Source organism: Haliotis rufescens, unplaced genomic scaffold (genome assembly GCF_023055435.1).
Source record: "Haliotis rufescens isolate VD_foot unplaced genomic scaffold, xgHalRufe1.0.p SCAF_81, whole genome shotgun sequence".
Lineage (NCBI taxonomy): Eukaryota > Metazoa > Mollusca > Gastropoda > Lepetellida > Haliotidae > Haliotis > Haliotis rufescens.
The window spans coordinates 879116-897302 of NW_025964374.1; the positions used below are offsets into that span (position 1 = coordinate 879116).

Genomic DNA, 18187 nt, shown 5'->3' on the forward strand with positions numbered 1-18187 from the left:
TTCACACACTGTACCATGTATGGAATCAAAGTCAACCCTTCAATACCAGGAGAACACTCTTAGACTCTCCAATTGTGGGGACTGACAAGGAAGTCGCCTCGGTTAAATGTGACGGTATGTGAAGGTAACTCTGTACGACACTACATAGTCGAGTAACTCCCCTCTATACCATCTCACAATGTACTCTCTCACCCGCACATTCTCCCACCCAGCTGGGGTGAGTGAGTGTTTGAGTGTTTGAGTGAGTGAGTGAGTGAGTGAGTGAGTGAGTGAGTGAGTGGGTGGGTGGGTGGGTGTGTCATTGGTTGGGTGAGTGAGTGAGTGAGTGAGTGAGTGGGTGGGTGGGTGGGTCATTGGTTGGGTGAGTGAGTGAGTGAGTGAGTGAGTGGGTGGGTGGGTGGTTGGGTCATTGGTTGGGTGAGTGAGTGAGTGAGTGAGTGAGTGGGTGGGTCATTGGGTGAGTGAGTGAGTGAGTGAGTGAGTGAGTGAGTGAGTGGGTGGGTGGGTCATTGGTTTGGTGAGTGAGTGAGCGAGTGAGTGGGTGGGTGGGTGGGTCATTGGTTGGGTGAGTGAGTGAGTGAGTGAGTGGGTGGGTCATTGGTTGGGTGAGTGAGTGAGTGAGTGAGTGAGTGAGTGAGTGAGTGAGTGAGTGGGTGGGTGGGTCATTGGTTTGGTGAGTGAGTGAGTGAGTGAGTGAGCGAGTGAGTGGGTGGGTGGGTGGGTCATTGGTTGGGTGAGTGAGTGAGTGAGTGAGTGAGTGAGTGGGTGTTTGAGTGAGTGAGTGAGTGAGTGAGTGAGTGGGTGGGTGGGTGTGTCATTGGTTGGGTGAGTGAGTGAGTGAGTGAGTGAGTGGTTGGGTGTTTGGTTGGGTGTTTGGTTGAGTGAACGAGTGAGTGAGTGAGTGGAGTTTAACGTCACTTAGAACAGTAATTCACTTATTTCATAGTGTCAGCTTGTTGACATTTATCACCAGTCTGTGCAAAACTTAAAGAATCCACTAGCTTGAACTTGGCTATGAGCATCTTTTTGTGCACATTGAAGTGCAGCTGACCTTACTAGACCAAACAAAATGTGACTAAACTTGGGCTTCAGCCAAAGGGCTAGAGTCCCAGACTATCACTGTGAGACAGCCATGAGCAAGGGTATGGAGGCTGACAGGCGTAACATCATCTACTGTGAGTCAAGGTATTCTGGATGTGAAACCTTTACAGTGGATCCTGACATGCTGAAGGGAGAGAACTATGCATAGTGAACTGCCATGACTTAAATGTGAGTGAGTGAGTGAGAGAAAGAGAGAGAGGGAGAGAGGAATATTGCTTAACACCGCTTCGAGAGAGAGAGAGACAGACAGACAGACAGACAGACAGACCACGCACACCTGGAAGACAGGTTTCCATGGAAATGAAAAGGATTGCAAATACTAAATTTTAGGTGAGTCACAGGCCAATAATCAAATTAGTACACAAGGTCCACCAAACCTGTGTTGGTTTCAAGGCACTCCCTTCAATGTCGGTACATCACAACATCAAAGAGTTGAATTTGGGGTTTATTATATAACCTACAATCATAATACAACAACAAAGTGTACTTTACACACCTAACTCAAGCAAGTGATCCAAACAAGAACAAAAGTCCATTAGATTCTTTCAAAAACCCAACCGGTCCCGACAATGAGACCTGCCCCACATACACCAGCATGTTGATACACAGAGAGTCGCCCACTGCTCGGTGTGCTGGTTCTCCCTTGTATAATGATGGTAATTAGCGTGTGAAGGAATGCGATTCACGGCCACATTGTACACAGCTGCCATGCTACAAGATGCACAGATTCACGCCAACTGAACCATCTGTCATTTGTACCCATCTCAAATAAATCATTTTTACATTCGGTTTTGAGGAAAACAAACTGGTTTTGGATAGTTTTTGAAAGATCCTTTTGAAGAAAGAATATGTTCATTAAGATTTCAGGTGCCTGGTGAGGGACACATGTCATGCTTCATGGCACTCACGGAATGACAACATGGGGGCTGATGCTGCCCTCAACAGCTGCAGAGGGGACGTTTCTGTAGGGTTGTGATTTTATGAATGCTTCCAATACAAAGTAGCCAAATATAGTGAGGGAGGGAGTGAGTGAGTTAGGTTTAACGCCGCTTTTAACAGTATTCCAGTTATATCGGCGTGTCAGATTAATGTTGGAGAAAAGCCCGAAGTGATGCAGGTCTTAGATGTTTACCACTTCGGTGAAACCCACAAGCACGGGTATGGTGCTGACAAACCTAGAAACATAATAGGGGCGAACCAAGATTCAAACCCACAACCAGAGGTTTCTGGCGCCCCAAGGGACACAACTCTGCACAGTGAATCACATCACCTTAGACGACTGGGCCACCAGCCGCATATAGTGACCTCTGTCTTGATACCCATTGGTGAGTGAGTGAGTGAGTGTTTGAGTGAGTGAGTGTTTGAGTGAGTGAGTGAGTGAGTGAGTGAGTGAGTGAGTGAGTGAGTGAGTGAGTGAGTGAGTGAGTGAGTGAGTGAGTGAGTGAGTGAGTGAGTGAGTGAGTGAGTGAGTGAGTGAGTGAGTGATGTCAGCAATATATCAGCCATATTGTGACCAGACAAAGTAAAGCAGTTATATTTTCTAAAACCCAGTCATCAAAGGACAGTAAAATTACTAATCACATCACAGATATATTTTTATCACTAGTTTGAAAAGAATATGAGGAAGAAACTATAAAACAAAAACAAAAAAGGCCACCATACTTGGGACCATGGAGACTTACTGTACCTCTGCTACTTGCATGGTAACCCAGCAGGATTTACACCATGCCTCCATCTGCTGGCGATTATTTGCAAGCTATGGTAAGAATTTAAATAAGCTAGTATTCTACAATTGTGTAGATTCAGAAGAAAAAAAGTCATAATAAGTACCATTATTTAACGTCTTTGGTATGATGCGGCCAGGGATGAAACCACAGACGTTCCGCTTCTCCAGGCACACACTATCCACTACACCATGGAGGAGGTCTCACAACCTGGAAGTGGTCTGCCTTGGTGGTCACATCATTTATGTCTAGTGCATCATATCTCCATTCCATTATGATAAATATCCCGGACCCATTCCCCTCCATAGCCTCATTTTTGAAGTGATGTCACTAATTCCTCTCATATAATTTAGTTTGTTGTTTAACACTGCACACAGCAATATCCCATCTGTATGACGGCGGTCAGAAAGATTGGAATAATCAAACTGAACCAGACAATCCAGTGATTGACATCATGAGCATCAATCTGCGCATTTGGGATATGATGCATCAACCACTTCAGCGAGCCTGACCACCCGCTAATGTATCCAGCTTAGCAAAGAATATCTTGCCTCGTAACTTGATTAGATAGCTGGATTTAGCCTCATCCCTTTCAGATCATTCTCAAAACAAAGCCAGGGAATTAACCACAAAGCAATGAATATATCATACACTGGATAATATTGGACATGGTGGTCACATGAGTGAGTGAGTAGAGTTTGACCCCACTTTGAACAGTTTGTCAATCATATCACGGCATATCACCTCAAAATGATAGGTTAGAGGCATGAATACCTAGCTGACAGACCATGAAATATAACCATGGTAAATTGAGATTCAAACCCAGCATATTCTGGTAGCCCGTTGGCACAACTCTGCACAGCAACTTGTTGCCTTAGACCACTGTGCCACTGTGCCCCACCACAAGGCCTCCATCTAGTACGATACAGCATCATTTGTGACAGAACCAATAGAAGCCTACCTGTCTAAATCTGATGTGGAGCTGCTGTTGGGGTTGGAGGATGCCAGGGTTCCCATGGAAACGGCCAGGATGCCACTGTCTGTGTCAGTCCTGTTGGGAATTTTGTGAATGTAAAACATTGTGAAACACATCTTTTTCTAGGAAAAACACACTTAGTAATACAATTCATCACAATACAATGCCACAAAAAGTCACAAATCTGGTATCGCAAGTGAGAGGAATATGAAGTGAAGCACTCATAAAATATTTGAGGTCGGTTATGAGGAAATAGGATATGGACAAGGGGAAATAATTCATCCCATTTCTCTGGAACGTGTTTTGGACCAGTCTTCTTGTGTCCCTATTACTGTCTACATAGCACATCACTACCATCCCCAATAGCAACAAGAGCGACTGAGCACGTGAATGAGTGAATGTGGATTCACATACATACAAGAGCTTCAATTCTTCTTCTCAGCCATTTGTCAATATTTAATTTTTTAGCCAACAAAATTTAAAATTTAAAATTAAATTTTCTTGTGCCCCTAATACTTAATTTCATTTCATGTTTTGATTGTTTGTTTCTTGTTTAACGCCGCACTCAGCAGTATTTTACCTTTATGACGGCTGTCTGTAAATAAACCAGTCTGGACCAGACAATCTAGTGATTTACATCATGAGCATTGATCCACGCAATTGGGATACGATGACATGCATCAACCAAGCCAGCGAGACGGACCACCTGATCCTGTTAGTAGCCCTTTACCACAAGCATAGTCGCCTTTTATGGCAAGCATGGGTTGCTGAAGACCTATTCTACCCGGCATCTTCACGGGTCTCATTTCGTGTGGCTACAATGTTATGGGTCAGGGACTTGTGTGCTACCTGTTGGGGTCGGTGGGTTGTCGCAGCACCAGGAACTTGTCACACGGCAGGAAGTCCGCAGTGAAGACTGTGTAACACCTCTGTCTCTCCACATCTGTGAACCTGCAGGAGACAAGCAGTCACTTCATCTCACGAAGACAAACATCTATTACCTAGGTACGACCAATCCTGACCCTGCTTTCTGTGCAGACTTCATTTTTTAACAATAAGAAATGTTTCGGGAGCTTGGCTCCTGAGAGTTTCTAGGGTTTCTGTCCTGCTCCACACTGAAGCTTGGACAAGTGACTTTGTTCGAAATGCGCCTCTGCTTACCCAGCAGTAAATGGGTACCCAGTAGGACGATGATGATGATGATGATGATTATTATTATTTTTATTATCATTATTATTATTGTTATTATGAATCTGTGCAAGCTGAAAGTTTAAAACTCAATCTCTTAAAGCTGGTCAAGCAACCAAGTCCTTACTGTATGTAAAGTTAGTAAGACTTACTGACAGAAGACCGGCTTCCTTGGAGTGGAGTCTTCAGGTCTATATAAGGGAAACAAAGGTTATTAGTAACATGTAAGACATAATCCTTCAAACGAAGTTCTACTGCAGCAGTAGCAGCAGTACTGAGGGAGAGAATGCCAGCTAGACAGTATGTTTGTTTAACGCCACACGCTGCCATATTCCAACTATTTGACGGCAGCCAGTAAATGATCAATTTTGGTCCAGAAAACTAGTGATTGATATAATGACTTTCCTCTCAGTCAAGGTAGCTTGGTATGCTGTATTATCATGGGAGTTACTTCATAATGGAATTAAAAGCCACACGCTTACTGACCTATTAAATATGTCATACGCAAAATGTATGTTGTTCTTTGTTCAACTTTTATGACACATCAATTAGGATTGATCGATGCTGATTTTCTTTACCGAGTTCGGTAAACTAGGTACCTGTCATTAACGAATCAAAGGCGGGCAACTCCACATTATTGCGGTATGGCTATTTTGTGATATGATGTGTGGAATATATGCTTCCTGTTTTGGAAAATGCATAATTAGTATGCATACAACTAGTATGCATAGGTTGGGTTTAGGGGCTTTTTCGTCCAAACAAATAGATTCTTTTCTAATCAATTTCAAACAGAGGTAGGGGTAACTCCACTTCAAAAACATTCCAGAAACTATCATAAAAAAGTTAACATGTTCTCTTCCGAGTAGCTGTGACATCCCCCATATGAGTCCTGTATTCGATCAAGTGGTGAAATATCCTTTTGACCTGACCACCTTATCCCGATTAGGACCTACCTTGTGAGCGTGAAGAGGTGGTTGGTGCACATACAGTGGAGAGACTGGCCTATCACAACCTGCAACACACAGCAGCATGTACACTTAAAACACAGCGGTGACGTCATCCTATTGTTTAAGTGTTCCATTTGTTTTCAGGAATGAAGAATTGACTGTGTTCTCTGCCACTGTTGCATGTACTCCATCGCGAGCTGATCTTTACACTGCATGTTTTATGGCTCCTTAGAATGTTTTGTAAAAGTGTAAGAGTAGGGATGTGTTCAAAGGCTCCATCATTTTTAAGGAGGTGAGGTGAAATGGGGTATAACGTCGCGTCCAAGATTATTGCACTTATATAGCAACGTGCATGTGTGTGTGTGTGGCTGCTTGTACTAGGCCGGACTGATACCGATTTATAGTGCTAGCACACTGAGATACCATGCCGCAGTTTAACATGAATACCCCACTCAGGCACAGTATACTGACTCCGAGCCGACCAGTCCTTGTTTTAGCCCCTTAATGCCGAGCGCCAGACAGGGTAACAAAAAGTACCATCTTTTAACATCTTTAGGTATGACGCGGCAGGGGATCAAACCTGGGACCTTCCGCTCTCCGGGCGGACACTCTACCATTAGACCACGGAGACGGTCTCATTTTTAAGGAATGGAGAGTAACTAGGACATCCCCCTCTACATCACGTTCACGTCATCTACTTGGATTTATCACCATGTTCTAGTATAAAAAAGTCAAGGATCCCCCGATTCTTTCACATTACTACAGTTAATCTGTCATGCCATGTCAGTTTTACTATAGTAATATGAAAGAATCGCATGGTCCTTAACTTTTTAGCTGAATATAATGGACTTTGTTTTAGTCCATTCTTATTTCCGAATATCAAGGACACTGGCCTTTTGTACAGAAGAGTACATATTATGTGTAAAACGGAGTAAGGTGTAAATGTGGGGGTAAGCCCGAAGTGATGCAGGTCTAAGACGATTACCATTCAGTGAAATCCACGAGTACGGGTATGGTGCTGACAAACCTAGAAACATAATCGGGGCGAACCAGGATTCAAACCCACAATCATAGGTTTCTGGCGTGCCCAAGGGATGCAACTCTGCACAGCGAATCGCAGCGCTTAAGATGACTGGGCCACCCGTTGTTTGTCAATCAAATGCCACAGAATCACTTCCAATTTTTTATATGTACAACTCAAAAGATGTTCAAGAACAACTGATTTTTATCCCTCCGACATATAATGTTGGGGGATATAGTCATCATCTGGTCTGTCTGTTCGTCCGTCCGTACCTACGTACATATTTTGTTTCCAAAGCATAACTTGAAACCTGTGAAAGATTTTTCATCCAAACTTTTCATTTCTTAACCAAGGATTGAAGTACCTTTAGCTATTATGGGGGCCAGGGGGATTTGTTATCTTCTTGCAACGCTTGTTTTATATGGCGATAGTTAAACAAAAAAAAGCTGTCATGACACCTGTCTCACCTGTCATGACATGGTCTGCATAATAAAGTAAGTTGAATAAAAGTATCAGGCTCAGCTTTTCTTTCAGGCATCCATCTTTGTGAGGTGCTACCAAAGTCTCATGACCAAAAAAAATATCCTGATTTGTTTATTTCCCAACAAAATAAAGTTTTACATGTGCAAGAGTGAGAGCGTGAGTTTAATGCTGCTTTGAACAGTACAGAAAACTATGTTTATAATGAACATGCATATACTGACGGATATAACAAACTCTTTATTTTTGTCCCGGCCATTTGCTGTATATATGCTGAATACATGCTGATAACGATCTACGGTTGTGACAAACTAAAATTAGTGGTCCCTTTGAGTTTGTTATAACCGTAGTTTACTGTATTCCAGTTATATCAGTTGGATGTGGAAGCAAAGCTGACGTGATGCAGGTCTTTTATGTTTAACACTTGGTGAAACCCCTTAGCAAGGGAATGGTACAGACAAACCTAGAAGCATAATCAGGGCGAACTGGGATTCGAACCCATGATCATAGGTTAAGGGATGCATCTTTGCACTGGGCATGGCAGCGCCTTAGACGCCTGGGCTTCCTGTGTCCTCCATATCTGCTAGAAGTTTACTTTCAAATACGGCTTGTACTTACCGCTGGTTTATGGAACACTGTTGTAGTCATCAGCTCAACTAGCTGTTCTTGGAGCTGTACAAGAGAGTGGTTGCTGTCTACTGGGTACAGCACAGGACTGTCTGCAATACATACAACACAGTGTCACACTACATCAATCTATGGAACACTGTTGTCATCAACTGTACAAGAGAGTGGTTGCTGTTTACTGGGTACAGCACAGGACTGTCTGCAATACATATAAAACAGTGTCACACTACATCAGTCTATGGAACACTGTTGTGGTCATTAGGTGTAGAAGAGAGTGGTTGCTGTCTACTGGGTACAGCACAGGACTGTCTGCAATACACACAACACAGTGTCACACTACATCAGTCTATGGAACACTGTTGTGGTCATTAGGTGTACAAGAGAGTGGTTGCTGTCTACTGGGTACAGCACAGGACTGTCTGCAATACACACAACACAGTGTCACACTACATCAGTCTATGGAACACTGTTGTGGTCATTAGGTGTACAAGAGAGTGGTTGCTGTCTACTGGGTACAGCACAGGACTGTCTGCAATACACACAACACAGTGTCACACAACACAGTGTCACACCAAATCAATCTATGGAACACTGTTGTGGTCATAAGCTGTACAAGAGAGTGGTTGCTGTCTATTGGGTACAGCACAGGACTGTCTGCAATACACACAACACAGTGTCACACCAAATCAATCTATGGAACACTGTTGTGGTCATAAGCTGTACAAGAGAGTGGTTGCTGTCTACTGGGTACAGCACAGGACTGTCTGCAATACACACAACACAGTGTCACACAACACAGTGTCACACCAAATCAATCTATGGAACACTGTTGTGGCCATAAGCTGTACAAGAGAGTGGTTGCTGTCTACTGGGTACAGCACAGGACTGTCTGCAATACACACAACACAGTGTCACACTACATCAGTCTATGAAACACTGTTGTGGTCATTAGGTGTACAAGAGAGTGGTTGCTGTCTACTGGGTACAGCACAGGACTGTCTGCAATACACACAACACAGTGTCACACTACATCAGTCTATGGAACACTGTTGTGGTCATCAACTGTACAAGAGAGTGGTTGCTGTCTACTGGGTACAGCACAGGACTGTCTGCAATACACACAACACAGTGTCACACTACATCAGTCTATGAAACACTGTTGTGGTCATTAGGTGTACAAGAGAGTGGTTGCTGTCTACTGGGGACAGCACAGGACTGTCTGCAATACACACAACACAGTGTCACACCAAATCAATCTATGGAACACTGTTGTGGTCATAAGCTGTACAAGAGAGTGGTTGCTGTCTACTGGGTACAGCACAGGACTGTCTGCAATACACACAACACAGTGTCACACTACATCAGTCTATGAAACACTGTTGTGGTCATTAGGTGTACAAGAGAGTGGTTGCTGTCTACTGGGTACAGCACAGGACTGTCTGCAATACATACAACACAGTGTCACACTACATCAGTCTATGGAACACTGTTGTGGCCATAAGCTGTACAAGAGAGTGGTTGCTGTCTACTGGGGACAGCACAGGACTGTCTGCAATACATACAACACAGTGTCACACTACATCAGTCTATGGAACACTGTTGTGGCCATAAGCTGTACAAGAGAGTGGTTGCTGTCTACTGGGTACAGCACAGGACTGTCTGCAATACATATAACACAGTGTCACAAGACATCAATCTATGGAACACTGTTGTGGTCAGCAGTTGAACTATCTGCTCACCTGTATGGAATGTACTGGCATTGAGGTACTGTTGCCATGGGTTGTTTGACGTGTCAGGCGGAGAAGACAGGTTCTCTTTCTTTAAATACTGAAACAAATAAAGAACTGTCACCCATTATCTAAGCTCAGCAGCCATTATCATAAATCCAGATACACAGATTTTGTTCGCTGTCCTAGTTTTTGCCCTTGTTGACTGGGCCACCCGTGCCCCCTCTTCATAAATTAACCAACATGTATGGTATTCACATTTCTGTTGGCAGTGAGTATATATTATGTACTGTTTTTTCATTTGGCACAGAGAATTATAATGAAATATTTCCTGGATATCTTCGCCAAATAATAATAATAATATTTTCAGAAGACAAAGACAAGGTTCACAGTGTCAGAAGAAATAATACTTTAACAAAACAATTGATTTCATCAATGTTTCCAATCCAAATAAAATCAGATCTTTTACTCTGATATGAGTGAGTGAGTGAGATTGGTTTCACGCCGCTTTTAGCAATATATTCCAGCAATATCACGGCGGGGGACACCAGAAATGGGCTTCACACATTGTACCCATGTCGGGAATTGAACCCGGGTCTTCGGCGTGACGTGCGAACGCTTTAACCACTAGGCTACCCGACCGCCCCTACTCCGATATGATACCTCTCTGCATGTACATGTTGTGACACCACCTCAGATGAACCCCAAACTAACTGAGGGATGCATGGGTTCGATTCATTAGCCAATCGGATGACAACTTTCCAAAATGATTCAACTTCTTTACCATCTCCCTTTGAAAATTTCAATTTTAACAAAAGAAAACCCAGACACGTCAAATATTCCTTCAATGGTACTCAACTCTTGTGTACAGAGCTCATGGTGCTCAGAAACAACAAAGTAAAAAATATCCACAACTATAACATGGAGCAACCCTTGTCATTTACAATCAGAACAGGCCGATTAACTTTGTTTTTGTGATACAGAAATCAATATACTGGTCTGAATGGTCTGCTCATTCGCATCTAGAATGTAGTGAGTGAGTTTGATATTATGCCACTTTTAGAAAAACTCCAGCAATATCATGGAAGGGGACACCAGAAATGGGCTTCACACATAATACAGATGTCGGGAATTGAACCCAGGTATTCGGCGTGATGAGCGAATGTTTTAACCACTAGGCTACCCGACCACCCCTACCTAGGATGTAGAAGCTTCGAAGCTAATTGGCTGATCAGAAAGTTCACCTGATGCCACCTGCTATGGTCAGTCTTGGCTGCCTTGAGGTGTCATATCAGAGTAAAAGGTCTTCTTTTAATGAGACTGTCAATGTTTCCTATAAGCTTTTAACACTGTTTACCTGGCCAACTTTTTCAAGTTTAAATCCTGACTTTTTCCCAGAATCTGAATCACCAAACAGGTTGTTGGCTTCCTGGAAAAGAGAACTGACACATGAATCTACACAAATAACATGGAAGATTTTAAGGGATCTTCATTCAATAAATCGAATCACAAATCCTACACTTGAGCTTTTACGAGTGTTTCATGTAAATTTACATCATCCAGTATGAAATTCAAGCCACATGCAACAATGCATGCTGTTGATGATATTTAATTTTAATATAGACACACAGACAGACACATCTCTTACGACCAGCGGGGGCACGGGTGGCCCAGTCGTCTAGACCCCGCAATTCGTTGTGCAGAGTTGTGTCCCTTGGGCACGCCAGAAACCTATGATTGTGGGTTCGAATCCTGGTTCGCCCCGATTATGTTTCTAGGTTTGTCAGCACCATACCCGTACTCGTTGGTTTCTCCAAAGTGGTAAACATCTGAGACCTGCATCGCTTGGGGCTTTCCCCCCACATTAAGCTGACACGCTGTGATATAACTGTAATACTGTTAAAAGCAGCGTTAAACCCAACTCACTCACTTACGACCAGTATAGGGGCCAATTCTAGTGATGAGAAAGAAGGGTTTTGTTTATTCACCAGGGTGCCTTATTTCAACTATGACTACGATTCTGAAGCATGTCAGACAACAGATATCCTACTGGGGAAAATTGTGTGAAGTTGTCCCGCAGAAACTCAGCCACAAAGTTCACATCATGTTGTGTCATCTGCAAATAGAAATACCTGAAGTCAAGTTTCCTCACAGCAGCGATGTGACATATTTCTGTACATCTTCTGACCCAGCTTACAGAATTGCAAAAATACACAAGTTGAAAATTTTACAATACACACATATATATCTATTTCATGTTTTTTGCTGCTCTTACCAATATATCAGCAATATCACAGACAGTGACACCAGACTGGTTTTGTTTGTTTGTTTTTAATGCCGCACTCATCAATATTCCAGCTATATGATGGCGGTCTGTAAATAATCGAGTCTGGACCAGACAATCCAGTGATAGATATCATGAGCATCAATCTACACAACTGGGATACAATGACATGCATCAAACAAATCAGCGAGTCTGACCACCCAATCCCGTTAGTCGCCTCTTACGGCAAGCATGGGTTGTTGAAGACCTTTTCTCCCCTGGTTCTTCACGGGTCAAGTGCCACCAGAAACGGAATTCATTTAAATTATCCATGTGCGGAATCGAATCTGGATCATCAGCAGGATGACCAAACACCTTAACCACTGGGCTACCCCACCAACCCTCATCTGAGGGGAACTCTTCTTTATGTTTCAGACCTACAACCAATTCTTACCTTGCTCAGTTCAGCTGGTGGTTGCTCATTTGAAAGTCGTAAAATCACTGCAAGGACAATACCAAATACACTAAGCCACACGCTTCATATGTCACTTTAACACTTAAAAATAGCGAGATCATCCATCTTTAGAACAGTCAGGATTTCTTAAACTGACTACAGAATGATGGAAAAGAGGTGAGGTGAATTGGGGTTTAACGTCGCGTCCAAGATTATAGCCACTTATACTGACTCCGAGCCAACCAATCCTTGTTTTAGCCCCTTAATGCCGAGCGCCAGACAGGGTTACAACAAGTACCTTCTTTTAACGTCTTTTGGTATGACGCGGCCGGGGATCAAACCCCGGACCTTCCGCTCTCTGGGCGGACGCTCTACCACTAGACCACGGAGGCGGTCTTCCATCTTTAGAACAGTCAGGATTTCTTAAACTGACTACAGAATGATGGAAAAGAAGAAAAGAAGTATACGAATGATAACTCTCAGATCAAACATATGATAAAGCAGTTTTTGTGTTGGGCACAGGAAATAAATCTAACATTGCTATCAGTCGTATATGAATATATGTCATGGAAACAGTAAACTAAATAAAGTTAAGTTCAAACAACCAAACACACTATCAGACATAAGTATTAAATGTCTTAGGTGTTTTCAGGAAGTCCAACCCCCCAAGGGGGCACGGGTGGCCCAGTCGTCTAAGGCGCCGTGAATCGCTGTGCAGAGTTGCGTCCCTTGGGCACGCCAGAAACCTATGATTGTGGGTTCGAATCAAGGTTCGCCCTGATTATGTTTTTTAGGTTTGTCAGCACCATACCCGTGGTTGTGGGTTTCACCAAAGTGGTAAACGTCTTAGACCTGCATCACTTCGGGCTTTCCTCCCACATTAAGCTGACACGCCGCGATATAACTGGAATACTGTTAAAAGTGGCGTTAAACCCAAATCACTCACTCCAACCCCCCATTCTGTAGTACCTTGCTCCAAAGGAAAAAATAATGACATATTAACAGTCTCAAGACAAATAATAATGATAGTCTTGTTTTTGGAAGGCCTCCACTTGCATATGTAAACTTATCCTCCGAAACTGGCTTCCACAGGTGATATCAATTGATATCTCCCAGAAGACCAATGTGTCATCAGTAGTTACCATGACATCACAATCAAATAACATCACTAATCTCTCTACATCTGAAGCTGGTTAGCTGCACTTTTTACACATAAAAACACTGGTTACCGTATTCGACGTAATAAGCGCCCAGGGCGCTCTCAAAATTAGGAATAGTGGGCTCTTATTAGAATATTATTTTGGTGAAAAAGAGTTGAAGATCGTAAATTTTGTGGTTAATGCTGACAGCCTAAAATGTTTACATACGCCAGATATATTCTTCCAGAACTTAATTGCCCATAATTAAGGGTGCATAACACACAAGTGCGTATAATACACGAATAAATAAGTCTTGAGTACATTGATCTATCGGAAGGGGTGCTAATTAGGATTGTTCACTAGCCAATATATTAGCAAATATCGTCGTGGGCGCTTATTACGTCAAATACGGTATTACTCTTTCCAAACTTAAAAATTGGGAAGAACGATAATGGATGATAAAAAGAATCTCACCCTCTGTCTTTTGATATCCAATCTACCAAAACTCTTCCAAAATATTTGAAACCCCTTGGCAAGCCTCAGAGTTTAAAACTTTTATCAACTCGTGCATATACCAGGTAGCAGCATCTTTAACATCTTACCTACATACAGCCATCTGAAAAATGCCTTGAAATTCTTGATGCTTCCATCAATAACTCTGAAATGGAAAACAGTATCAGTTATCTCCCCTTGTCCACTTGAATATTAAACTAAACACATATATCTGATCATAAACCTTTAACACAACTGAAAATATATGTTTCTTATTTCCTAAAATTACATACATTGTCAAATAGAGTATTAAAGAATTTTATAAATGAATTTGTGGTCAACAGTAAAGTTTAAACAAATGTTACAACAATAACTTCAGCATAGATTTCAGAGCCACAAATGTACTCAAGTGATCATAAATCAAATCAGTATTTCTAAACAGTGTTAAGCAAATGATTAGTGTCAGAGATTTGGAAAAAAAGAACAGCTGAACGTGTGACGATAACAGAGTTATTCCCCTTTAACTGTTTTTAGCCTAAAATGTAAATGGCGACTAACGGGATCAGGTTTTCAAATTTGCTGCATGTCATCGTATCCCAGTTGCGTACACCAATGCTCACACGATGTCAATCACAGGATTGTCTGGATCAGACTTGATTATTTACAGACCGCTGTCATATAGCTGGAATATTGCCAAGTGCGGCACTTAACAACAAACAAACAAAAACAATAAAAACAGCAAAATTTAAATCCACCAATGGGAGCCAGTATTACTAACAACCAACAACTACCTATCCACCAATGGGAGCCTGCGTTACTCACAGCCAACAATTACCCATCCACCAATGGGAGCCTGCATTACTTACAGCCAACAACTCGTCTATCCACCAATGGGAGCCTACGTTACTTACTGTTGCAGCTGACTGGTGTTGAGCACAAAGCTTCCTGCGAGCTGCACGGCCTTCTGTAGATCGCTGGTGTCCAGTCCGAGCACCCCGAACTTGTCGTACCACAGGGACATACCCCTCAGTTCACTCAGGTGGTACACCATGGCTTGGCTTACACTGCACAGAGAAGCACTCGTAAAATCTCCACATCAGCACCGGAATTGACATTTCTACTACCATCCTACCCATAAAAAAATAATATATCAACTTACTTTCATAAAACTTGTATAAACAAGGACAATCCTGAAGTTTTTTAGAACTGACTTTTAGAACAATATTTTTTTGTGTAAGTGGGAGTATGACTGCAAAAACAGTTCCACACAGTACAATAACACAAAGTATGCACACTATTTTATACATGTTTAACTCCACAAACGCAAAAACATTTCATGTGATCAGCAAATAAACAAAAAAAAAACAATGTTATCACCATAAATCCCGTAAACTTCAAAATAAGAATTTATATTGAAATAAATTCTTATAAATAAATATGTCAACAATAAATTTGACTGCTTATCTAATCATCAACACACAAATAGCAACACAAAGTCAGTGACATGGTTCAGCGCAATAATGAAACACAAGCCCTTCCTATTCTATTTCAGCCAATCAAGAAACAGTAGGCAAGGCCTATTCTATTTTCACTTTTTGGAAGCATAAATGCAATAATTATTGCTTGTTTAGCTCATCAAAGGCCATGTATAAATATAATTTAGTTATTATACAATACTCTGTGTTGCCTTATTGCAATACAGTCTGAGAGTGTTTCTGTCCCCTGAACCGACAGCCACTGTCGGATGACAAACTTTTTCTTGACACTTTATCAGAATCATTCAGGACACATAGCTAACGTGGTACGTGTTATCAACTGATCAATGACACAGTGTATATGCATACTCCACAAGGAGCTGAGATTGTAATTCACTTGCAGATTGTTTGCCACAGTAATAATGTCTTGATCATCATCACTCTATGGAGTGAAGTATTGCACTTATTATTATCACATTTAATTATCCATGAGAGACTGTGTTTACTGTGCCATTAATGTTAGTTTTGTTTTGTTTGTTTAACGCCGCACTCAGCAATATTCCAGCTTTATGATGGCAGTCTGTAAATAATCGAGTCTGGACCAGACAATCCAGTGATTGATATCATGAGCATCGATCCACGCAATTGGGACACGATGACATGCATCAACCAAGTCAGTGAGTCTGACCACCCAATCCCGTTAGTTGCCTTTTACTACAAGCATAGTCACCTCTTATGGCAAACATTGGCTTGCTGAAGACCTATTCTAACCCGGATCTTCACGGGTCGCGATTATTGTTAAATGAAATCAAAACAAGAGTTTGCCACTAACATGGCTATATCCCCTGCCCCTGTTGCAGAATTTATGACATAATTAAATCTAAACAAAACCCTAACCTTTTTTAACCGAGGTGGAACTTGTCATGGAAATTGTGAAAAAAAGAAGAGTTTGGACCTAAGTCCATCTCTGCCATGGAAACGTAAAAAATAAAAATTTCTAAAATTTCAAAATAGCAAAAGGCACCAGTTCAGCTGTACCTGATAGACCTGCAAAGTTTGATGAAAAAATATTGAACGGTTTCTGAGTTATGCTCCGGAAACGGAATGTGATGGACAGACAGACAGAAAGATGGACGGACGGACGGAGCCCGTTTCTATATCCCCTGCCAACTTTGTTGGGCAGGGGATAATAATTAATCAAGGCTTCATGCTGTCTCTAATATTATCATTCATATGATTATTATCTTTAAGATATTCTGCAACAGACAGTTTCCCGACCTTTGTAAATGTTTCACAACCAGCTTCTGTATGTTGGAGTAGGAAGTCTCAATGGAATGACCCAGTTTCTTCAAACCCTGCAATCAAACACAATGAAAAAGACATTTAAGTATCGACACTACCAAACGAATCCAACAGACTTTACTGGCAAATCTGAGCATTAAACATATATCACTAAATCTGGGAATTGCCTGAGTCAGTCTATTTGTCAGTCCTAAGGTGACGCACCAACAATAGGCAGTCCTAGTCATCGGGACCAGTCCTTGTCTTAGCCCCTTAATGCCGAGTGGCAGGCAGGGTAGTAACAAGTACCATCTTTAAACATCTTACGGTATGACGCAGCTGGGGATCAAACACCGGACTTTCCGCACTACGGGCAGACGCTCAACCATGAGACCACAGAGGCGGTCCTTAAAATAACCACAGCTCACAGTTTGTGTCTAGAACACTCCCACATATAAAACCAGTTTTGAAGGCATTGCACTGGCTTCAAGTTGAGACCAGACCGCCTCCATGGTCTAATGGTAGAGCATCCATTCGAAGAGTGGAAGGTCCGGGGTTCGATCCCCAGCCACGTCATACCAAAAGACGTTAAAAGATGGTACTTGTTGTTACCCTGTCTGGTGCTCGGCATTAAGGGGCTAAAACAAGGACTGGTTGGCTCGGAGTCAATATACTGTGTCTGAGTGGGGTATTCATGTTCAACTGCGGCATGGTATCTCAGTGTGCTAGCACTATAAATCGGCATCAGTCCGGACTAGTACAAGCAGCCACACACACACACATACACATGCATGCACATCGCTATATAAGTGCAATAATCTTGGACGCAACGTTAAACCCAATTTCACCTCACCTCAAGTTGAGACCAGGATCAACTCTAAGGTTCTTTTTCTTACCTACAAAATACAGATGTCCACAAAGCCTAGCGCCAGCACACCTGTCAACACTTATCAATCCATACACGCCACAAACATCACTTCGATCAGAAGATTTACACCCTTTGTCTCTTCCACAATATAAACTCAAAGGCTATGGATACAGGTCTTCTAGGATAACTGGGCCTCATCTGTGGTTGGTTGGTTTGTTGTTTAACGCCGCACTCAGCAATATTCCAGCTATATGACGGCGGTCTGTAAATAATCAAGTCTGAGCCAGACAATCCAGTGATTGATGTCATGAGCATCTGGGATCGATGACATGCATCGACCAAGCCAGAGAGCCTGACCACCCAATCCCCTTTGTCGCCTCTGACAAGCATAGTCGCCATTTACAGCAAGCATGGGTTGAAATAC

General features: G+C 42.3%; 1 protein-coding gene across 1 annotated transcript in view; it reads right to left on the minus strand.

Annotated features, from left to right (window-relative positions):
• Window positions 1-18187, minus strand: part of LOC124142069 (anaphase-promoting complex subunit 4-like) — a 183436-nt gene that overhangs the window by 102277 nt on the left and 62972 nt on the right. The window contains exons 13-24 of the mRNA XM_048390089.1: window positions 16893-16969; window positions 15051-15203; window positions 14250-14305; window positions 12509-12555; window positions 11842-11907; window positions 11149-11220; window positions 9804-9891; window positions 8056-8156; window positions 5943-6001; window positions 5142-5180; window positions 4651-4752; window positions 3787-3876 (exon numbers count right to left, since the gene is read on the minus strand). Of these exons, the coding sequence (XP_048246046.1) occupies window positions 3787-3876; window positions 4651-4752; window positions 5142-5180; window positions 5943-6001; window positions 8056-8156; window positions 9804-9891; window positions 11149-11220; window positions 11842-11907; window positions 12509-12555; window positions 14250-14305; window positions 15051-15203; window positions 16893-16969 (950 nt within the window). The remainder of the gene's footprint in view (window positions 1-3786; window positions 3877-4650; window positions 4753-5141; window positions 5181-5942; window positions 6002-8055; window positions 8157-9803; window positions 9892-11148; window positions 11221-11841; window positions 11908-12508; window positions 12556-14249; window positions 14306-15050; window positions 15204-16892; window positions 16970-18187) is intronic.